At 52.8% G+C, this 23,477-nt stretch overlaps 1 protein-coding gene across 1 annotated transcript; it reads right to left on the reverse strand.

Moving 5' to 3' along the window:
• Window positions 1-1,437: 1,437 nt before the first annotated feature.
• TNS4 (tensin 4) lies at window positions 1,438-22,493 on the reverse strand. Its single transcript, XM_045488758.1, has 13 exons — window positions 22,364-22,493; window positions 17,865-18,396; window positions 10,958-11,381; window positions 9,457-9,881; window positions 7,292-7,378; window positions 6,832-6,957; window positions 5,558-5,650; window positions 5,375-5,452; window positions 4,496-4,564; window positions 3,606-3,774; window positions 2,853-2,921; window positions 2,586-2,612; window positions 1,438-2,066 (listed from the first exon to the last, which is right to left on the reverse strand). The coding sequence occupies exons 2-13, from the start codon at window positions 18,301-18,303 to the stop codon at window positions 1,925-1,927; spliced, it is 2,148 nt and encodes a 715-aa protein (XP_045344714.1). The 5' UTR covers window positions 18,304-18,396; window positions 22,364-22,493; the 3' UTR covers window positions 1,438-1,924.
• Window positions 22,494-23,477: the final 984 nt, after the last annotated feature.

Raw genomic sequence — 23,477 nt, forward strand, 5'->3', positions numbered from 1 at the left:
GGCTCATCTGGGTTCAGAGACTCTTCCAGACTCCCCTTGAGCTGCCCATGTTTCACTTGCCTCTCGTCCCTCAGGGAGCCCGAGTGAGACCTTGGAATCCATCAGGGGGGCTACACACACTCACCTTCAGCCCTGGGACACGGGCAAAATCTCAACTCTCCGTCTTCCTGGCATAATGGTAGGCAAGGAGTCATGAAGAAGAAAATCGAGTATGCCAGAAATGTGGTGAACACCACATGAATGGTTTAAGAGATGGTTTATGAAGGGAAGCCAGTGGCTACTGTACTTCTGTGGCCAGGGGAGTAGGAGGGAGTGTGGCAAATGCAGTCTTCTCTAGGACACTGTCATTGCCTGCCAACTCAGGTCGCCTCTCTGTGTAGGTCTCCACCTCTGAGGGGGCAGCCCTGATTGCCTTAGAACCAACTGTTATGCCAAGACAGAAATTTTATTTTCCATGGGAACTACACAGGCACCCATGGGTAAAAGGGGTCTCTGCCAGCCGCCTGAATATAACCTTGAGAACTTGGCCACTGTGACCTCGAGAACCTTGTCCAGTGTTCTGTACTCTCCAGGGATGGGGCAGTGCCTGAGCACAGGCTGGGTGGGCTGCTCTCAGCCAGTCCCGCCAGCCCAGGGCAGCCTCAGTCCAGTGTGGCTGCCTGGGTTGAAACCATAATCTGTCAGGCTCAGCTTTGGCCAAAGATAATGATAATGATGCGGTGGCAGGGCCCACAGCTGGGAGGAGGCAGGCACTTGCTCCTGGTAGAACAAAAGTGGGCTTCTTCTCCGAGCCTCTTCCATCCTCATGTTGTGGTTTTCTTAGGACCCCAGGCCTGTTTGACAAACTATTCCAGCTTCTTGGGAGTCTTGATGGAAGTGGGGTGGGAGAAAGACCGCCCAGCTTCTCCAGGCCTCTGGAGTTGGCTGGCTGTTTGCATTCATGACTCTCTGCTGCTCCCGTGTGGCTGGAAGGCCAGTTGATGCCCTACTGCTGTGCACACTTGGCGTTTCTCTATGAGTGTGTTTTCGGGACCAGGGGACACTCAACAAGACTGGGGCTGAGGCAGAACCAGAGAAAGCTGACCCTTGTGTCGGGTCTCCAGGCCCCCACCTCCCTCCTGTGGGTTGCATAAGGAGCATTAGGGCAGTTGTGACACCAGCTGGAGGACACTTGCTAACCAAAAAATTGAAAGAAAAGATGGGGCTGATACTCATTTGCAGTGCGGGGATTAAACATCGGGAATGTGAGGACAGCTGGGTGGTCTCTGACCATAGGGCCAAGTTTCCCTTTGCTAAGCTGCCCTGACAATCATGGCCACATTGGCCTATAGAATCCAGGGCAGGCAGATCCTGCTTTGTCCTGGGAACAGCTGCCCAAGAAGCAATTGCAGAAGTGGCGGGGGGGGGGGGGGGGTGGGGGTGGGGGTGGGGTGGAGGTGGGAGAAACGGATATGGAGGGAAATAGAGTCAGTCCATTCCTCCTTTGGTCAATTCTGGCAGACCATCTTTCCCAGGTCAGCCTTGAGCTAGGGGAGCATGGGTCCTGACCCAGCACCTGCTGTTTGCCACGACAGAGGGTCACACGTCTCTAACTCAAGCTGCTGTGTTGGTAGTATCCACGTTGATGGAGTCCGGGGTCCTCAGAGGTTGTTTCCATGTGGTCCTCAGGTGTGGGTGTGCTTCAGGATCACAGGGAACTTGTTAAGATGCCCACCAAAGTCTGAGAACAGCTGGTCCTGTCTATGGCCTCCTTATTTGGTTGAGGAAACTGAGACACAGTGGGGTCTGGCTGAAGGTCACTGATGAAGGTCACAGGGTTTCAAGGGTTTCACCAAGGTGTGGTATCTCTCTCCTCCAGTCCAATAGATTGGCTCATCAGTGTATGATGGGATGTCTGGGAAGGTGCAGAGGGAGCTCCCTCCCCCTACATCCTCTCTGTGTCCTGCAGCAGAGTACCCACGAGGCTGAGGACCTGGGAGGCCGACTGGACCGTGTCATACTCTGCGAACAGGTGGCATACATTCTCCTGGGACTCTGTCTGGCTCTTGGCCACAAATCCAAAGATCCTGGTGGGGGAGAGCACAGGCTGAGTGAGGTGGTGGGGCCCAGAGAGGTTAGGAGAGGTGATCTCAGCAAATACAGTGCTCCCCCGCTGCCCCTTCCCCAGCTCGCTGAGGATAGGATATGCCTCCTCCTCCTCAAGATCTAAGTTTCCCTCATTTTGAATGGGGGGGGGAGGGGGCTCTGAGGACAGGACCTGTGTATTCCTCATCCTAGTGGGAGGTTCCTGAGGGCAAGGATGTGTTTTGACCATCAGATTGGGCATCCCTATAGATTAAAGCTCCCTGAGGTTAGACTCTGTGCCTCCTACATTAGACTGGGGGCACCCAGGCTCATGACTCCTCCTTCAGACTGGAGGCTCTCTGAGGACCGGGGCTGGTGCCACCCCATCAAAACCATGGGCTCTCTTAAGATCAGGACAGGGGCTCCCTCCTTCTGTAACTCCCTTCTCCTGTTGGGTCCCAGGCCCTGCCCCAGGGAGGGAGACCTTTTATGGTGACTGACAGTGCACAGGAAGGCCTTACCAGGAGGGCTTGCAATATTTTTGCCACCTGTGGGAAAGGAAGATGGACATTTATGAGTACTGAGACCTCTCTGCATTCCGCAGGACTCTGGCTGAGCAGCGAGGGGAGCATGGCCAACTGCGTCCACACCCCACGAGGTCCCACCCTGCCCTCATCCCATTGCTCCTGGCCCCTCGAGGCTCACAGGCTCTGTCTGTGATCCCAGTCCCAGAGTCAGCAAGAAACCCCAGTGGGCAGCTAGGCCCTGGATGGCTTTCCTGAACTCACTTCCGTTGCTCGGGGTCCATGCCACAGAAGCGGATGGTGGTGAGGGGGTAATGGCGCCGGAAAAACACCCTGGAAGAGGCAGGAAGAGAAGGAGAGCTGATGAGAGCCTATCCCAGGGCCATGTCCTACCTCCATCATCTCCAGCTCTCCCGGAGGTCACATGCCCTGCTCTCTAAGAAACCTCCCAGCTAGACCCTTACAGCCTGCCCTGCTGGGCCCTGGGGCACACGTTGGCACTTCTTTCCAGTCATGGAGTGAATCTGCCTCGTGTCCTACATATTGGGGTTTTTTACCCTCTCCCCACCCCACGCCCACTGTGTCATGTAACTGCTTGAGGATCGTAATGGCGTCTTGCTCATCTCTTGTTCCTCCAGCCCAGGACCGGGCTCCTGCTAGACTGTGAAGCCCTAAGCCTGGGGAAGGAGTGATCTCATCCAGTGTGTCCCAGTGGGCAGCCAGAGTCTGGCCTTTTGCAGATGTGCCGTCAATGGATGCAGATTTAACCAGTGCCCAGTGAATCCTGGTTAATTTCCACCTCTGTTGGTCATAGGGAAGGGGGACTTTGGTAGGAGGTCATTGGTGTGAGGCTCAGAGAAGGCAGGGAACTTGCCTGGAGTCACTCAGCAAGTCACTGACCACGTTGGGTCCACGATCCTGAATCTTACTTTCATCACTGATCCATGGCCATCTCAGCCATCCCCTCCACTTCCCCCTGCCCAGCCCAGCATCCCCAGGGCAAGGGAAGTCCCTTACTTCCTCTGGACATCCGTCAGGGTGATGCCTTGCTCCGTGACTTTGAAGTGGACCACGGTGGGTGTGGGGAGGACGTCCCTCTCAAAGGTGGTTGAGATGGCCTTCCGCACGGCCAGGGCTCCGCTCAGGGTCTCTACACTCACGGAGGTCAAGTACAGGGCATGGCAGCCTGTGGAAAGTAAATGCTGTGCTTGGGCCCTGCCAGGATCCGCCATGCAGAGGACCAGTCCCAGAGGACTTCGGGATCATCTGTGGCTTTGCATTGCTCTGGCCTCTGGCCCTTAGGGTGGAGTAAAGGAGGGGCTGTTGCCCTATGTTAGGGATGTCCAGACAAACCTTCCTTCTGTCCAGAAGCATGGGTGGCACTGCCTCCACCTCCACCCACCCTGGGGCCCTGGTTCATTGTCAAGAGAAGGTGGAGAAGACAAGGATGGGGAGGGGCCAGTTGCAGGAGATGTCACTCAGACAAGGGCTGATCTGTGCCTGGCCTCTGGACGAGAAGATGAACGACCTTTCCCCCTTGGAAACCCCCAAGACTTGGACCTGACACTCCACAGAGGATCCCAGACCCACCCACAGACCACCTCCAGGGCAGGTCCCTCAGGACCAGAGAGACCTCGGCATGTCCACATGTGCCCATATGTGTGCAGGATGGGGTGTAAGCCTCACCCACCTCCCTGTCTTCTGCCCACTGCCCGCACCCCCCAGGCCTGCGGCCTTTCACCTCCGGGTTTACAGGGATGGGGAGAACCGGGGCACCTTTGTAAGGATGAAGAAATAAAGCTGTGATGGGAACGTGTGCAGGCCTGCATGCCCATGTGAGTGAGTGTGGGGCTGGGAGGTGCCCGCGGGGGCATAGCCAAGACTGGAGCCTCCTCCATGCCACTCACCTGCAGATTTCTTTAGGCAGGAGGCCCGGCTGCCTGTAGCAGGGTCTGAGGCTTCTCCACCTCCCAATTCTGAGCCAAAGCAAAGAACAGGCCCCGGAGGGGGCGGGGGCGGAGTGAACGGACCCTTCTCTTAGGAACATTAATCCCTTTGAACCTCTCCCACCTCCGCCCCCACCTTCAGGAAGCAAGCCGCTGAGGAACCCGGAGTGATTACCGTAATCGGACAAACGGGGCCACTTGGGGCTCCCCAGATGCTTAGCTTGCAAGTCTTTTGATCCCTCCTTTTCCTCCTCACTCCTCCAGCCCCTGGATCTGCTGTAATCACCTGACCCTCAGGAGCCTCTGACCTCCTCCCTTCTTTCAGGCCCTTCCTAAGCCCAGGCCTTTCTTTTCAGAAAGTAGGGAGGCCCTCCACATCACCACACTGGCAGCTTCCCCTGCCCCGACTCCTCTCCCAGAACCGCCCTGCTGCTACTCCTGCACACCCTGAGATCGTCTAGTCCGGCTCACCAGCCTACTGGGCTGTAGGCTCCGGGTGGGACTTCCTGGTCTCGGTTTGATGTATGATCTGTATACCTTGGGGTGAATTACTCAGCCCCTTGAGCCCCCTTTTTCTTATCTGTGAAATGAGGATAACACCTATTTGACACAGTTGTGGTATGATGACGGCTGTCCTCATTTTGTAGAGGAGGAAACAGAGGCTCAGAGAGGTCAACCTCCTCAAGCCAGGAAGTGGCGATGCCGGATGGATGCTAGACAAAGCACTTTTAATTGTGACACTAATCCATAAATAAGGTGAGATGTGACCACTAGGAGCCTTTGTAGTAGGACCACACAGGCCCAGTGCCCCGATGCTGCCTCTCTGGGGCCCACACCCACCTTTCTGCGGGATGGTGAGTTTGCAGGGCAGGGCCAGGGCCATGATGGAATGCTGGCACACAAAGGCAGAGAGGCTCCCTGCAAGGAGACGGGCAGCTCTGTGTGAGAAGGCCTGTCCCCGACCAGCCTCCCGGCCCAGAAGGGCAGGGCCCACCCCGGGGCCTGCAGGCTGGAAACGCTCACCAAAGTAAGGCTCCTCATCTGCTCCTTTGAGATGCACCCCTTTGGCAGAAGACTCAATGAGGAAGTGGCGGATGAGGTCACTGTTGTCCTCACCTGGACAAAGAAAGAAGAAAGAGTGCGTGTGGATGGGAGTTCCAGAGTCCAGTGTTGGCCGAACGCTGACCATCTCATTCCCTGACCTGCCTCCTCCTGGTCCATCCAGAGGTGAACTTGTCCATCCCCCTGGCTCTGGGTAGGACTGCTGGTAAGAACCCTGTCTTCAAGGCCTCCCACAAAGGAGGTGTCAACGCCTTTGCTCAAAGGCTTCTGTGTCCGGTAATTCTCTCAGGAGATCCTTCTCTTGGTTTCAAGAGCTACGGGGGTTGGTTCTCAATGACTACTCAAATCAGATTTTAACGCATCAGCCTGATTTCTCTCTCCTCCTACCCACTCCTTCCCAGGGGCTATTATTCTCCACCAGACGGTCCCTGCTGACGCCAGGCTGGCCCTGGAAGGTGAACAATGTCCGTCTGCTTGTTCTCACCAGCCCCTGGCTTCCTCCTCTCTGTGCTCGCTGGCAAGGCTCGTTGACAACCAACGCCACCCAGAGATCACTTTCTTATTTAGACAGAGAGGCGTGGTGTAGAGAGCATGCATTTGGGGTTTTCATCCTTGCTCTGGGGGGTCATCAGCTAATTCTCGGAGGCCCATTTACCTCATCTGTTCGTCACGTGAGAGCTGCAATTCTGGGGTTTGGTGAGGGGCTGGTACTTAGGTACCTTGTACTATAATGATATGATCTGTCTTTATCTGTCTTCCCAGCGAGGTATCCTGGTGTAGGGTGGATGCCCCACAGCTGTGTGTGTTGTGTGTGAGGCCACGGGAAAGCGTGTGATAAGCTATCACATGTGATCAACTGTCACACACATATCATAAGCTAGGGCACACACGTTATGACTACCTTAGGTTCCTTCACAATAAATCTGGTCTGGACAGAGGTGGGCGCCCAGAGGAGAGGATCCTGGAGAGGAGCTGGGAACTTCCTCTTTGGCCCCCCAGGAGAGCAGAGCGGGGAATCTGGGGACTCTGGGAGGCAGAAGCAGCTTAGGCTTGCCGTGGAAGGAGCTCCTTCTAGAGTCCCCCTGCAGGAAGGCAGCTGGGAGAGCCCTGAGGTGGACCGTCCTCCCAGCTGTCATTACGGGCCTGCTGCAAGGCAGCAGCAGAGCTGGGACTAAAGCCTACCACACTCCATTGCGTCTGCGAGGTCTTGAGTGAGGACAGAGACCGGTGCGTACCTGATCGGTTCTGGGCAGGTGCAGGAGCCTCATGCACCTTCAAGGCAAGGCCGAAGGAACCTCGGTAGGAAGAACTGTCCCTCACGACGAAAGCCCCTGGTTCCTCCTTCCTCAGCAGCTCGATTGCTGGAACAATCCTTGGGTCAGAGACGGTTAACCGCACCCTCCTCCCTCTCTTCTGGACACCCTCTGTCCCCCAGCCCCCTTAGGTCTTCACAGAGCAGACATTACAGAATCACTTTTTGTTCCCAGGAAGTCCTTTCTATTATCTAATCTCTACCCTTCCTGCTGCAGTCTCTATTTCCTCGAGACAAGAGGTTCACAGGATAACCCCCTTCCCTGGACCTACCATTTGTCTTTCCCTCCCCTAAAATGACCCAGGGCCCCATATGCCTGATACAAGGTGGGGAACCCAGACTCTTGGGCCACTCATCCGTTGAAACACAGTGCTTCCTTTTACCTTGTTCCCGGGTGATGCTTGGCTTAAACCAGTATTTAGATGTGTCCATCACAAACTTCATCGTGGGCTGCATGTCCCTGGGGGAACCTGGAGACAGAGAGGGTGGCCCCTGTAGGCTGGACAGAGGGGAGCTGAGAGACCCTCCCCCCTCCTCTGTGCAGTGGTCCCGTTCAACCCGCCCCACCCTACCCCAACCCCATTGTATCTCCAACGTCCTGCAAGAGGCAAAATCCAACAGAAGAATTCCAGGGCTTGGCACATGTAGGACTTAGGAGTCTCCCCTTGTATCCTTGGTAATGAATCACAAACAGATAAAAATCTCAGTTTAATGAGAAACAGTTTCTCAAATCTAGTGTTGTCTGGTGTGGACCGAAAGAAGGGATAAATAAGAGATTCTGAGATGCATCATCTGTTTGACTTTACCCTCTCTTCCTCCTTAAGAATCCTACAAGTGTCTTGGGGGGGGGGTTGGAAAAGAAATTGAAAGAAAAGGTTGAGGAAAAGAAAGCAGCAGATCTGGGCCGATAAGCCTGTGCAGAAGAAGTCAGGAGACAGGATTCCGGACTCTGATTTGGGACAATTGTTTTGCTCCTGAAGCCCAAAGAGGACCGAATGTACTAACCAGCCTCTGAGGGTCTTTAATACTCCAGTAGCCTAGGCGATTAGCATGGATTTTGTTTTGAGAATGGTTTGCAGAATTTGATAAGGTTCCAGGGTATAATTAGTGATATCCTGGGGCATCACCAAACCAGGATGGGAATATTACCAGGCTAAGTAAATGTGCTTTTTGAAATGACAGAATGGCCATTTTCCCGGGTCCCCTAAGACAGAGAGCTGTGGTTCTCAATTTTGGCATCTTAAAAAGGTGTGTTATGGCCGGTTGAGAGTAACTCATTATAAAAAAAATGTACTAAAATCTGCAAACGATTTGCCCTGGGAAAACGATCAGAGCAGATTCAAAGCACACCCGTCATACCATTTTCTCTTGCTTACATTGACATGGCTCCCTGAATGGCAGCGTGGGCCAGAGTGAACATCACACCCCCCAGGAGTCACCCTGATGCTTGTGGCTGAGTGAGGGCTGAGAAGCCTCGGGAAGGAGGTGACTGAATGAGGCCAGAGCAGGGACAGTGTCCCCGGGGGCTGTGCAAGAGCTTTACTCTGGAGAGATGTACCCCGTGGGTGCTAAGGCTGTGCCTCTGTGTTTCCTGCTTTGGGTTCTGGCTGGTTTTGTTCTTTTTGGATGCCTGTAGTCACAGACTACGGGAAGGAGGGTGTTTGCTGTTTTGTGGTTTTTAGCTGTCTGAATTGGAATGCATTGTCTCGGTCAGCCCTCTGTGTGCTCGTCATCCATGAACGTCAGAGGTAGGACTGACTCTCCTTCTCCCTCTCCCTCTTGTGGGTTAGTCATCAAGCCTGCTGTTTTCATATCCCGAGGGTCTCTTGGCTCCGTCCTCTCTCCTCCACTGCCCTGCCCTGCCCTGGTTCAGGCCCCCATTATAGCTTGTCTGGACCACTTCGTGACGAAAACCAAACCAAAACAGTTCTCCCTACAGTTCCTCTGCCAGAGTGATCTATCAAACGTGCACCTCTGACCCCATCACTCTCTCGATTGAGACGCTCTGCTAAGGCCCCCGTGGCCTAACGGGTAAAATCCACTCTAGCCTGGGGTTCAAGGCCTTTCCCAATCTGGCCCCAGATTACTCAATGACTTGACCCCACACCCAACACTGCAGTCATTTCCTAAACATGCATGTGCTTCTACACCTTAATGACTGTGGACTCGCTGTTCCCTCTGCTGGGAATGCCCCTCCTCTCCTGCTCTGGCTACAGACTCCATCCACTTTCCAGATTCAGCTCAGATGTCACATCCTCTGAGGAGCTTTCCCAGTTTTTCAGACTAAAAGGATCACTCCTCCCTCTGTGACCCCCCCGAGACTTAGGACATCTCTTTACTTCTGTGTTTATCCTACTCTACACGGATTCCTTGGCTTTAGTATCTCTTTCTAGACTGTGGCCATCTCTCTGTCCCTACTACTTGGCAAAGTGCTTGGCACATAGTAGGTATTCAGCGTGTTGACTTGCTATTGCAGAAACCCACTGATGTTTTATCTATTCCCCCAAGCCAAACTTCACAACGGTTTAAGTATTGATTTACAACATACCCTCCGAGGATGTGGTAAGAGGGGCATCTGGCAGGGTCTGGCTGTGGCTCCTGGTGGCTGGACAGGAGTGGCCAGAAGAAGTGGCCCCAGGTCGGACAAAGTCCTGGTGTCCTGGGGTCGGCTGGGATGGAGGAGACCCTGGTTCTGGGCAGCCGTTGATCAGCACGATGGGTATGTCCACCATGGAGTTGGTGATGGAGGGCGGGCAGCTGCTGGCATGCTCCTTGGCCAGTGGTGGGGAGTGGGTTGCTCTGGGCTGGCCCATGCTTGCAGTGGGGTTGCTGGGGACCTGGAAGTCACTGGCTTTCGTGCACAGGGACACTTGGCCAAGGCTGTGGAGACTGGAGGAAGAGCTGGCTGGGCTTTCCAAGGACCTAGAAGATGACTGATGGCTGGAGATGCTGGAGTGGAGGAGGGACTGGCTGCTGCAGGGAGGGCACCAGACAGGCAGGGTGTTAGGATGTCAGAGTGGACACTCGGGGCCTAGAGTTCTGGTTAAACAGAGTATTGTATACTCCATTCCCCATAGCCCAGGACAAAGTGCATGCCCACTTGATCCCCAAGGGATGCTGAAGGGTACAGAAATATCTCTGTACTGCCAAGTCTTTGGTCACTTAAAGTAGCCAATGAGCTGATTCCTTGCAGGTCATGTGGGCTTGGGCTGGACCGGGTTCCCTCTGCCTTCCCAGCCAGGAAGTTCTGACAGCTATCACACAAGCACCCCAATACTCCCAAGAGCTTTGCACGCAGGCTGGACCCAGGCTGGACCGTGTCTACGGTGGATGCAGAGGGAGCTCCCCAGCTGGAGGAAGAGGAGGGGGCCAGCTCTGCATCCAGCCAGACTTCTCTCTGAGCTCAGAGGCCCATGCCAACGGCCATGGCTGTGGAATCCCAACCTCCTTGCCAACGACTGCCTTGGCACAGCAGCTTTGGAGTCGGTGTGGGGGACAGAGGTCCTGCAGTTTGGTCCTCCTGGGCAGGGTGTCTGTGTGTGCAGCTCCACTGTGAGGCCTACACACGGGGCTGCGGCAATTAGGAATAATGCTCAGGCAGGTCGGCCTCCCTCCTCCTAGGTCTTGCTAGCAATAAAGAGGAGGGAGGCTTTCCTTTCCTAAATGGTTTTCCCTAAGCCCCCAAATTTTATTTATGCCCTTGTGTTTTGAGGTTGAAAAAAGAGCTCTCTTCCTTGAGATGGGTTGTATGAATGCTGGAAAAGGATGCAGGTAAGCCTCATCAGTTTTTTTCCCAAGAGGTAGGCATGAATAAAAATCTTTGTACATTGAGTTATGTTCTAAGTGCTTGAGGAAAGCTTGAGGTCCAAATGGCTGTGATGGCGTAAAAGAGAATATTCACTCATGTTTTTGGTACACATCCTGATTTTGCTCAGATCGAGCAGGGTGCCCATCTATTTTAGGATCTGTGAGTGTGTGTGTGTGTGTGTGTGTGTGTGTGTGTGTGTGTTGTGGAGGCAATATCAGAAGCTACGATGGGAGTGACCTACCTTCCAAACACATAGCTGATGTCGGATGCTGGGCTGGCTGACAATACAGAGACCCTGCTGCCCCGCTGTGGGGCCAGGCCCCCCAGCCCCTTCTCCAAGCCTGGAGAAGCCACCAGTGGGGAGCCCAAGCCATGGGGGCCTGACGTCTTGTTCCCCATGCAGGGGATGGAGATGCTGGGAGAGGGTGGGGGATGAGAGGAGGGAGCCCCAGAGTGGGGAGGGGGGCGCTGATGCCCCCTGCCCTGGCTCCCAGAGAAGATGAGGCTCTCGCTGCTGCTTCGAGTTTCTCGAGGGATGTCTCTGGAAAGGAGGAGACCACCACTGCGCGGGGAGCCGAAGGGTGGAGTGACAGATGGGCTGGAGCAGCGCTGGGGGCCATCATGGCACCTTGATCTGGTGGAGGTCACCTCGATGTACTTTATGTCTGGGGAGAGAGCAGAGCATCGGTGAAACCTGGGAGCCTGTATTCACAGAACAGGAATGCTGGAAGAGTCCTCAAGCCCATCTGGTCTCTCCTCTTTTAGACCGATGTAGAAACAGGCTCAGGGAGGAGGAGTTTGCTGGGTTAGGATTAGCACCCAGCTCCACCTTCTAAGCACTGTTCCAAAGTCACCCTCTTTGTGATATCTTCCTTTCATGTGGAGATGCAGTGGAATGAACACAGGTCTTGGAATCTGACAGACCTGGGTTTCAGATCTGACTCTGCCACTTACTTTCACAGAACTTGGCCAAAGGACTTCAGCAACTAGAACCTTGGCTTCCACACCTGTAAATGGGGTGACTATACCCAGCCTCTTTGTGTTACAGTAAGGATGAGACAAGATGAATGTAGGAGACATAGCACTGTTCTTGGCACATAAATCTTTTAAACTAGGGAATCTTTTCCTGAGTGAATGTCCCCCTCCCCAGGTTGAAATGACTGCTTTTTGGAGTGTGCCAGTCACATTTTCTGATGCCTCCATTGGTCAGGGTGTTTGAAGGGTGTTTCTACATCTGTGTCTACAATGAAGGCAGGGGGTCTCAAGCTTGGTGGCACATTAGACTCATCTGATGAGCTTTTAAAAGTCCTAATGCCCAAGGCTACACCTTGTGCCAAATAGATCAGAATATTTGGTATAGACCCACACCTCAGGTTATTTGTTTAGTCCCCCAGCTGGTTCCAATGTGCACCAAGCCACACCACTGTGGCCCCCAGCCCAGTCCAGCACCACCACTTTACCTGGGAGCTGGTAAGATTCGTATAATCTGTTTCCACCGCAAGCCTGCTGAATCAGAGTCTGCATTTTAGCAAGACTCCCTGGAATCTGAGTGCACTTTAGAGTTTTGAGAAGTCCGCTTTAGAGCAGGAGTTTCCAGAAGGTAGGGTTTGCTACATTATCAAGCTGTGGACCTCCCAGGTCATGCTTCTAGCTGGTGCACAGTTGTTGGATATTAAACATGCCCCAGGGTGGTGGCTCACGCCAGTGCTCTTTCCTTTTCCCAATGGGGGCATCCAGGACTCTTGTTCTGAGAAATTGCTCCTCCCTGGAGTGGGGCACTGGGTGGTTTTCTCCAGGGTGAGTATGGACACCCCTGGTCCTGACCTGGGGGAAGGGAACTGTCCTTGGTGCTGTTCCAGCAAAGGTGGTGGAAGGTGTGTGTGTGTGTGGGGGGGGGGGGGGGGGTGGGGGGCTACCTAGCTGCTCCCTCCTGGAAGCCTGTTGAGTCCTGCCTCCGGCTTCCCAGGATGGAAACTGGGGCAAAGTCAGCGGGAAACTGCACCTTCAGCTCCTGTCTGCCGGCCTCCCACCCCCTTGGGCTTTGGCACATGCACCAACTCCCGCCCACCATGACTGTGGAATCCCTGCCTGCCCCAGCCCGCTCCCGGGTAGGACCTCTGAGCCTGCTGGCGGTTACTGCCTCTGTCTGAGCCTGCTTTGGGCTGGGGTGGAGGTGGAGGATTACATCAGATGAGGGGGGCTGGGAGGCTGACCTGAGCATGCTGTTCCAAGGGGTAGAGGAACAGGCCTGGCTTTGTCGTCAAACTTGGGTGTGAATCCTGGCTTTGCCACTTTCCCGCCAAGAGGCATCAGGTAACGTTCCTAACCACTGTGAGCCTCAGTTTCCTCATCTGCAAAATGGGGATCTAAAACCAACCTCCGAGATTTTGGTAAGGATAAAATACATTGATGAACGATGCCTGGAGCTTGGCGCATGGTGGGCTTCAGGGAACTTCTCCTGAGTGTCTGCTTTTTGAGGCCAGCATTGGTCAGATGGCTGACACTGTCCAGCTAAAGTGGGAGTCCTACTGCTGAGGGCAAGAGAAGACAATTTGGCACAATGTATTGTGGGTTCTGAAAAAGTAGAGGTCTTGGAATGGGGTGGATTCTTCCAGAAGGTTGGCAAGCACAACTTCTATTTTTATAGGACTTTATAGTGCTTATACCCGTAATCCTCTCGGCCCTTATGCTCAATGCCAGCAGCCATTGCTTTGGAAACTGAGGCTCAGAGAAATGTGGCAATGGAGCTGGCATTTATTGCATAATTTTTTAATGAAGGCTGGTATTTATTGAGTGCTGTGTGCCAGCGCTGTTGCAAACACATTACCTGTATTGGCTCATTTAATCCTCACAACAACTCTGTTGAAGTAAAAAATGTTATTCCATATAACAGATGAGAAATCAAGGCTCAGAAAGGTTGAGTGAGTTATCCAATGCCACACAGCCAGGGAGCAGAGGAATCCGACTCCTGCTCCTGTGCTCAGTTTCGGGGGCCCCTTCCAGGAGGATGGGCTCCTCAGGACACTTTCCCAAGGCCTGGTCCCTGTGAGAAGTCCTTGGCTGCTTTGGAGAGGGTCTCTTGGCCTGGTGAAGCTCTGAGCTTCCTACTCACTGGGTCATCCAAATACCAACCAAAGGCCTTTCTTGGGGACTGCAGAGTAGGGTTGGGAAGGGAGGACGGAAGGAGTCCTGGAGCTGTGAGTCACCTCTCCCTGCTGCCCTGAGGTGCATGTGGCTGGGGGAGTGGAGGCCCCCACACCCTCCCCAGGGTGCAGCTGCTGTTTACAGGCTCGTGGGGCAAGTCTGAGCAGTGCTGGGTGGATGCAGGCGCCAGCACCAAGCTGGGCTGGTGGAAGGGGGCACGTGGGTGGGGGGCAGAGAGATAGTTATTAAACACCCTTCACTTGGGATTGGCAAACAGCCTTGCCTGGCAGAAATTGCTGGAAAATGAAATGTGGGCTCCCGTTCCAAAGATGGGGAGGGGTGTTGGAGATGGATATGGTGTTTGCTTGGAGAAGCCATCCTCCTGGTGGGATGCCCCACCCCACCCCCCCACCCCCACCCAGGGCAAGTCTGAAGGAAGGGGCAGGGGCAGGGGAGCTGGGGGAGGTGTGTGAGTACTGGGGGGAGGTGGAACCCCAGAAGAGGAGCCCTCAGGCTGCCTCCAAACAGATTTGTTCTTCAAAGCTCTGGAGGGCAGGAAACTAGCACCAAAGAGAGAAAGGCAAGAACACAGACTCTGGAGGCCAGAAGCCTGGGCTTTGAGGCCTGGCCTATGACTCACTGGCTGTGTGACCATGGGTCATTACTTCTTCTTCTCCCTGAGCCTCATTTTCTCATTTGTGAAATGAGCCTGCCACTATTTCCTTCACAGGGTCGATGCTGAGATCATGCACTACAAAATCTATGTACATTTAGGGAAGGGAGAAACATAGGATCGCTGATGCTTAATGTCTAATTTTGCCAAGTGAGGACAAAGAGAAAGAGTAAACATCCGCTAGCAACCACAATTCCTTTTGACACCCCAAGAGAAGGAGGGATGAGAGGCAAAGGTGGGGCATCCCACACATTTGGATACCTTTGGCCCAATGAGAACTCACCACTGTGCCCAGAATTAGCTATGCTGCCATGGGCTGGCAATTGCTGTCACCAGGGGTCGTGGTCTGAGGCGAGGGTTTTGGCAGGTGGAGATGCATGAGACAGGTGCCACCCATCACAGTGATGTGCTATTAGTGATCACAGTCTAACTGGGAGCTGACTCTGCTGGCTCTCTCAGGAGGTAGTGAGCTCCCAGGCATCACTGCCATTCAGGTGGAGGTTAGAGAGAGGATTTTCTCATTCCATCACAAGAGGCTAGGGCAGAGCTGGGGGGCTTCATCAGGACCCTCTGACCACTGTTGGCTGCCTACTCATTCCCAAACCCCTCTGCTACCCAGAGTCAGGTGGACATAGCTCAGAGCATCTGAGCTTCCAGACTACTGACCTTTGGCCCCTGGAGAAAGGGCCCGGTTGTCAGCGTCCCCACCCCATACATGTGGATGCTCCACAGAGACTGGTCTTGCCCCAGCTGGCCTTGAATGTGTGGAACCCCTGCCTTGGGGCATGAACATTAAAGCCCTGGGCTTGCTCCTGCCAATGGTAATTAGACCCAAGCGACCTTCCCTGCAGAGACATGCCTGTGACTGGCCTCCAGAAGCAGGAAGATCTTGGGGGCATAGAGGTGGTTCTTATAACAGCCCTGGTCGGCAATACTCAATGGGAGGGGGAGGAGGCAGGCTGGAGGCTGGGAACTCGGGCGCCAGAGGACCTGGGTGCTGGGCTCACCTCCGCCCCAGACCCTGAACCTATCCTGGGGCTGGTCCTAAATGCAACCCCAGTGTTTAATTAAAACAGCTGTGGGGTGCCTGGGTGGCTCAGTTGAGCATCCGACTTCGGCTCAGGTCATGATCTCGCAGTCTGTGAGTTCGAGCCCCGTGTCGGGCCCTGTGCTGACAGCTTGGAGCCTGGATTCTGTTTCTGATTCTGTGTCTCCCTCTCTCTCTGCCCCTCCTCTGCTCATGCTCTGTCTCTCTCACTCTCAAAAATGAATAAATGTTAAAAAAAATTAAGAAAAAACCCAGCTGTCACTCATAATGACTAACAGTGTGCCAGGATTTGTGATAAACCCTCAACAAGTGTTATTTCTTTTAATCCCTGCAACCCCCTTTGAGGTAAGAACTCGTCTCTGTTTTACAGACGAGGAGTGGGAGACAAAGAAGTGAAGTCAATAGCTTGTATAAGGTTTGTCCACCTCCAGTGATTAGGCTGGACTGGCTCCTTACTGAAGTCCATCAGCCTCAGTTTTTTCATCTGTAAAATGGGCAGAAAATATTTCATGGGAATAGATTGGGAGGATTAAATGTTCTCCTGTAAGGGGCTCAGCACAGTGCTTGGACATAATAAGCGTTCAATAAGTAGAAATTCTTATGGACCCTATCTCTAATCCTAATTGTACCCTTTAATCCATGTTTAATGCCCTGGAGATCTCAGTCTTCTGGCCTATCTAATGGGGCTGCTGCTTCTTGATCCTTATCCTCAGAGTATACTTGAAACTCTTTGTTGGGGAAACGGACACCAGATGTAGGGATTTCTAGAATTCCTTAGATGTAGTGGTATATTGAAGTTAGTTGTACCAGTTCATGGGAGCTGATGGTTAAATTTTTCAGATTTTGTCCAGCTGATTTCTAAACTTAGACATGATTAAAAATCAAATTATATAGGGGCGCCTGGGTGGCTCAGTCGGTTGGGCATCCGACTTCGGCTCAGGTCATGATCTCATGGGTTGGAGCCCCGCGTCGTGCTCTGTGCTGACACCTCAGAGCCTGGAGCCTAATTTGGATTCTGTGTCTCCCTCTCTGTCTGCCCCTCCCCCGCTTGCACTGTCTCTCTCTTTCTCAAAATATAAATAAACATTAAACATTTTTTTATTTTTTATTTAAAAAAAATTTTTTTTCAACGTTTATTTATTTTTGGGACAGAGAGAGACAGAGCATGAACGGGGGAGGGGCAGAGAGAGAGGGAGACACAGAATCGGAAACAGGCTCCAGGCTCTGAGCCATCAGCCCAGAGCCTGATGCGGGGCTCGAACTCACGGACCGCGAGATCGTGACCTGGCTGAAGTCGGACGCTTAACCGACTGCGCCACCCAGGCGCCCCTAAACATTTTTTTAATCATGCAAACTTACAACGAAATAACTTATGATAAAAACAAAAGTAATAAATACAACTCACCACATTCCAATTATTTTACTATAATCTATACTCTATTTTTAAAAAGTTTTGTTTATTTAAGTAATCTCTACACCCAACGTGGGGCTCAGATTCACGACCCTGAAATCACGAGTCACATGCTTTTCTGACTGAGCCAGCCAGGCACTCCACTATCATCTATATTCTTGAGGTTATTAATATCTATTGTATTGTATAATAGAAATACTATAAATACAATAACGGCCTTGTACAGGCATGTCTTTCCAGTGCTACATTCAGTGACATCATGTTGATAGTTTGAAATCGGTCCTGGTGGCAGATGTTTCAAATCAGGGCTCTCTCCCATCCCATCGTGGAGCTAGGTGTTAGACATTTACCAGCACACCACCCCTGAGACACAGCAGGGTTCTGCCCTAAGTAGACTGACCTCTGTGACTCTACTTCCAGCTTGGGACTCCCCAGAGAGATAGTCCCCTAAACAGCAACAGGGGCCCAGAGAGCAATCCTACAAGAGTTTCAGGGGACCGGGGTTAGGACCTCAAGAGATATACCATAGAACGGTGAGGTTCAGGGATTCCACATTTATCAAGCTCTTATTTACTGCATGGCATTGTATGAAATTCTTATATGTAGTAGCTTATTTAAAGTCTGAAAAATCGCATAAAACAGGTATCCATCACCTTTCCAAACTCAGTAATAAAATAGAATTGGATAGTGAGGGAAACTTGTATTTATCTCCTTTATACAGGAGAGAAAACAGAGAGGTTAAGTAACTTGTTTAGGGCTGCACAGCACCTCCCAATAGGACATAGTCTCCTGCTCCTCTGATTTGTTGGAAAAAGTCCTCCTTCCTCATGAGGTCTGGTCCCCCCTCCTGGCACCGTGCCCCACGTCCTTACCCAAGGCTTCAGGCTCGTCTTTCTTTTTCTTTGTGGTAATGCTCTGGGTAGGTTCGGCCCAGGGCGTACCAGCTCCTGGGGGGAGCAGCTGGAAGGTGGGGTCCAGTTCCAGAATCATCTGGTTGAGGCTCTCCAGTGAGAAGTCAATGTAGGAGTCAAGGTCCTCCAGGGCCCCTGAGGCCTGCTCACCAGGGGACTGTAGGAGGCAGCTGGCTTTGGCCCCAGTCTGTGGGCCTTGCTGGAGCCTGCTGGGGGGTCCCTTGTTGGGTGTAGGGGCCATCAGGGCCTGGGCTCCCCAGCCTTCTGTGGTGTAGTAAGGACACTGGGGTGGCAGGCTGGGGCTGGGTGCTGGGTGCAGGACCCTCCTGGGTTCTTCACAGGGAGTTAAGCTGACTGCATGGCCTCCTGCCAGCAGGGGGCTGGACATCACTTGCGACATGGTGGGGCCAGTGACTGTCGGTTTACCTCTGGTTTCAAATCAGCCTCAGTTACACCCCAGAGATGTCGCTTGCCAACCGGAAGCTCCCAGGACCTGAAAGATACCAAGGTTGGGAACTGAGTAACTTTGGTAGATGAAGCCCCTGCCACCCCTCCCCACAAAGCAAAGGCTTATTTATTCATTCATTAAAAGCATGGATACTGGCAGGGGTGGGGGTGGGGGTGGAGTGGCGCCTGGCTGGCTCAGTCGGAAGAGCATGTGACTCTTGATCTCAGGGTTGTGAGTTTGGGTGGCATGTTGGGTGTTGAGATTACTTAATAAGTATTTAAAAAATAATAAGAAAATAAGAAGCAAGGAGACTGGAGCCAGACTGTCTGGGTTTGCATCCTGGCTCTACTACTTAGTAGCTGTACAATGTTGGACAAGTTAATTAACTTCTCTGTACCTCAGTTTTCCTGATCTGTAAAATGAGTTAAGATTTGTAGCATACTTAGAACAGTGCGTGACACATAAAAAGCATTATGTAAGTGATTCTTAAATAAAATCTCTTTTATTGAGAGGTTATTGAATATCTACTATGTCACAGCCTTATTTATTAAATAAATACTAGCTAATATTTATTGAGTAATTACTATGCACACATATTACACAGAAAGCCATTTAAACTCCTCCTAACAACCATATAAGTAGATACTATTATTTTCCATTTTATGACGTGTGACCGGAGAGACAGAGAGGTCAGTTACCCGCCCAAGGGTCATACGGCCAACAAGTATCAGAGTAGGACAGGACCTCAGCCTGCCTGATGTCAGAAACCCTGTATTTAGCTGCTGCTGCATGTGGGCCAATTGGTGAAACAGACAAGCAAGCAGGTGAGCAATTCTAAACAGGGTTACCAGGGAAGAGGCAAAGCAAGGAGACTCTGTAGGCACTGGTGTGGAGGTCAGGGAGGACTTCTTGGAGGAAGGGACATGTACAGGGAGACAACAAGGAAAAGCAGGAGCTAGCTGAGCAAGGCAAGTAGGGTGAAGAGACAGGTATGTTCAGGGCCCTAGTGGGCAGGGGACATCACTAGGTATTACTGAGCATCTGAGAAACAGAGAGCACCTGGTTGGATGGGGGGAAAGATGAGGTGGGGGGAGGCAGGCTGGCCAGACCCTGCAGATGTAGGCTGGGCTCTGTAGTGCCTGCTGCACCCTGAGGGCAATGAGGAGCCACAGAATAGTTCTGAGCTTGGCGGTGACATCATCAGTTGATAATCATTCCCTGTGGGCTCATTTGGGAAAGAGATGTTCCGACTTCCCTGTTTCCCTTAGTGTGGAAAGTTCTCCTTGTTGTCTAGCCTTAATGCCACATGTTAGTAGTTTCTTATAGGTTGGGCTGGGTAGGTGGTGACAGGTTCTGGGATTGGGGCTGCCAAGAAAACTGTAAGGAGAGGGGACTTGCTGGTTGTACGACCACTGCTAGCCCTGAGCCTCACTGTGTGCCCCACGACACCCCCTGACTCTACTTCTCCCTTTTTCCAAAATGCCTCCATCACATCCGACCCCAGGGCTGGAGAAGGCATAGAGACCAGTCTAGGGCAAATGCAAACTGTGGAGTCTGAAGATTCAGATTCAAGTCCCAGCTCAAACAGCTCTGTAAGGTATAACTCTGACCCTCAGTTTCCTCATCTGTGAGCTGAGAATAAGAATTCCTGCCCTGTATCCTCCCAGACAGAGGTGTGGAATCGGTGAGTGAAAGCAGCTGGGCAATTCTAAATTCTTGGAAAGAAGGGCTTATGTAGAGTATAACACTTTCTTTTTTTTTTTTTTTTTCAATGTTTATTTATTTTTGGGACAGAGAGAGACAGAGCATGAACAGGGGAGGGGCAGAGAGAGAGGGAGACACAGAATCGGAAACAGGCTCCAGGCTCTGAGCCATCAGCCCAGAGCCCGATGCGGGGCTCGAACTCACGGACCACGAGATCGTGACCTGGCTGAAGTCGGACGCTTAACCGACTGTGCCACCCAGGCGCCCCGAGTATAACACTTTCATAATAGTAATCATAGCTCCCGTTTACTGAGCACTCGCCATGTGCCAAGCTCTCACCTGTGTGTTTTACACGTGGTAACTATTCGAATCCCCCACATCACTAGGAATTGTTGTATCTCTATTAACTAGTCCATTTTACAGGTGAAGAAACTGAGACTCAGAGAGGTTAAGGAATCTACATAGGTCACACATCCAGAAAAGTAGAGCTGAGATTCAAACCCAGGCTGTGGGACTTGGGATTCTTAACTCCCTTACTGCATGGAGTTCAAATGCAGAGGGATATCCGAGGTCCAGAGAGGGTGTACGATTTGCCCAAGGTCACACAGCAAATTAATGAGAAAAGCCAGTCTCCCTTGTCCCCCATGGCTCCTGTAGGCTCTGTTGCCAGACTTCTCCTTGGCTGGGGCCTGGAGGGGGCGGTGCATCCCAAGCTTGGGAAGGATGTCTATAAATGGCAGTGGAAGGGAATAGTCCTCTGAGCTCCTTCCTAGGAGCAACCGAGGACGCGGAGCTGTGGCTCTTTCCTCACATGCTCCAAGTGGCCTGAGTTTACTGGGGCAGGATCTCAGTGCACCCTGAGGGGTTTTTGGCTGGGCCCCGCAGAGGAGCCTGGGGTTACTGACTTTGCAGAGCACATTGTGGGCTGGGGTTATCACTCGGGATGCCTGCTTACTGATTGGAAAACTGCTACCCTTTCCCCTATGGGCCTCAGTTGTCCCATCTGTATGATGGGGATATAATAATAATGGAGCTTAAAATGTGCTCATTTCATTTTCTCCGTGGCTCCATGAGGAGGGTACTATTACTATGGGGCTGGAGAGGTTCAGGGATTTGACTCAGGTCATAGAGCCTGCAGAATCCACTGGTGGAAATGAGGTTTGAACCCAGTAGTTTTGAGCCTGGGTGGTGTTGGCTCCACAGTCCCAAACTCTTAACCTTGTGTTACTGCTTCAGAGTTAAGACCCATTTCCCATCTGCTCCTTCTGGGATTCTGGAACCCAGTGGGACAGGCCTAGGATTGAGTGAAAGGCAGGTAGCCCCTCAGGGTCTTGTTCAAACTCTCTTCTCACTTTGAACACTTCCAGGGCAGGGGCTGGGTCTCACTCCTTTATTCTTGGACACCCTCACCAGCCCACTCTCTAGCTCTTTCTTTCCTGCTCTAAGGTAAAGGTGAGGGTTGCTGGGGCTCCAGACTGTGTGTGTGTGTGTGTGTGTGTGTGTGTGTGTGTGTGTATGTATGTGTGTGTGCGCACATACCTGCCTCTGTATGTGTTGGGCGTGTATAGGGCTCCAGCCAGCTCTGCCCTATTCATAGGTCCTTCCCATATATTCCCCTTTCTGATTTGGACTCAAATAACTTTCTTTGTTTCCAAGGGCTCCGGAGGCAGGGGATCCTGATACCTTGGCAAATCCCTGTTTCCATTTCATTGACTTACTCTCTCCCTCCTATTATGAGCCCAGGTCAGCAAAGGGGGAGGGCGACAGAAGGTGAAGCCTGAGCCTCCTCTCCAAAGCATTTTGCCTCTACAGCCCATCCCCACCCCACCCCCATCCTTGAAGAGTGGCTTCTGATTTTCCCATCCCAGACTCACTAAAGCAGACCCTCGGATGGCCATGGCCGCCCCCCCCCCCCCCAACCCCGGATTCCTAGCAGCCTCTGAATGGCCCAGCATGGGGGCTCAGGGACAGGCTTCGTGCTGTGGGCTGGGAGGCAGGAGGCCTGGGTTCTCTGTCCATTCCCTTCCCAAGTCTCTGTGACCTTGGGCAAGCCTCTTTCCACTCCAGCCCTGGACCCTGGTTCTCTCATCTGTACACCGAAGGGTACAGAGTTCCTTCTCTTAAAGCGCTGAACTCTGGGGTCTGTGGTCCTGAGACCATCTCTCTGTCATCTATGGCCTCCTCCCCTTTCTCTCCACCTTCACTTGGAGCCCCAGGACACGTGGAGAAGCTGAGGATAAAGGGTTAAATGAGGTTGGTGAAGGTGCTGAGTCTCCCTCTCTTGTCCTTAAAGAATAAAGGCACATACCTGGTGTCCAGGGCGGGCAGGCGGCTGTGTTCACTCCTGACTCCTGGGACCAAGACTGCTCAAGGGGGAGGTGCAGTTCACCTTCAGACCTGCCTGAAGAGCAGCACCTGGCCCTCCCACCCTCCCTCCCTCTTCCCCTCCAGGCCCTACACGTGGCTGATAGCCCACAGGCCCCACCCCTCCTGTGTCTGGATGAGCTCAGGTGGGGCTGGCACGGGCATCCGGGAAGGGAAGCAATGGGTGGTGACCTGGCCTGGCGTTTGCTGGGGCTGTGTGTGTGTGTGTGTGTGTGTGTGTGTGTGCATGTATGTTTCCCAAGCTTCTTGCTTGCCTGCTCCCCCGCCCCCTGCCCCAAGCCCCTTGTTATGGGAGAGAGGGGTCTATGTACCATGTGGTCAGTGGAGCCCTGCTTATTAGGACAAGCTCTACCTGTTAGGGACAAGGTCCTTGTAGGACTAAGGTGCACTGTGGGCATTCCTCCTACCATGTGGCAGCCAGGAAAGGGACTGTGGGCTGGCAGAACCAGCAGAAAGTGAAGTCCTTGCCTTTGGGAAAGGAGGACATCGGTGAGCAAGGACCCTTCCCCTGTACTCTCTGGGCTGGGTCACACTGTGGCAAGCCCAGGGTAGGGGTGCACTGGAATTAAGGCTGGGCATAGATTTTTTTTTTTAACGTTTATTCATTTTTTGATAGAGAGAGAGACAGAGCGTGAGCAGGGGAGGGGCAGAGAGAGAGGGAGACACAGAATCCGAAGCAGGCTCCAGGCTCTGAACTGACAGCACAGAGCCCGACGCGGGGCTCGAACTCACGGACCATGAGATCATGACCTGAGCCGAAGTCGGACGCCCAACCGACTGAGCCACCCAGGCGCCCCTGGGCATAGATCTTCTATTTTCTTTTTTTTTCCTTCTTAGCCTGGGAATGGGGCTTCTGAACCAAGGGGAGGCGCTCTGAGTGTCTGGAGGACTTTGAGAAGGGCTCGTACATAACCGTGCTCCTCTTCATTCATTCACTCAGGGGCTACCCTTCTGCATGGTCTGGTCTGTGCCCCCGGGGTGGAAGTTCCATGCAGGGGTGATGGCAGAAAGACCTCAAGTCTAAACATCCCCTCTCC

Source organism: Leopardus geoffroyi, chromosome E1, assembly GCF_018350155.1.
Source record: "Leopardus geoffroyi isolate Oge1 chromosome E1, O.geoffroyi_Oge1_pat1.0, whole genome shotgun sequence".
Classification (NCBI taxonomy): Eukaryota; Metazoa; Chordata; class Mammalia; order Carnivora; family Felidae; genus Leopardus; species Leopardus geoffroyi.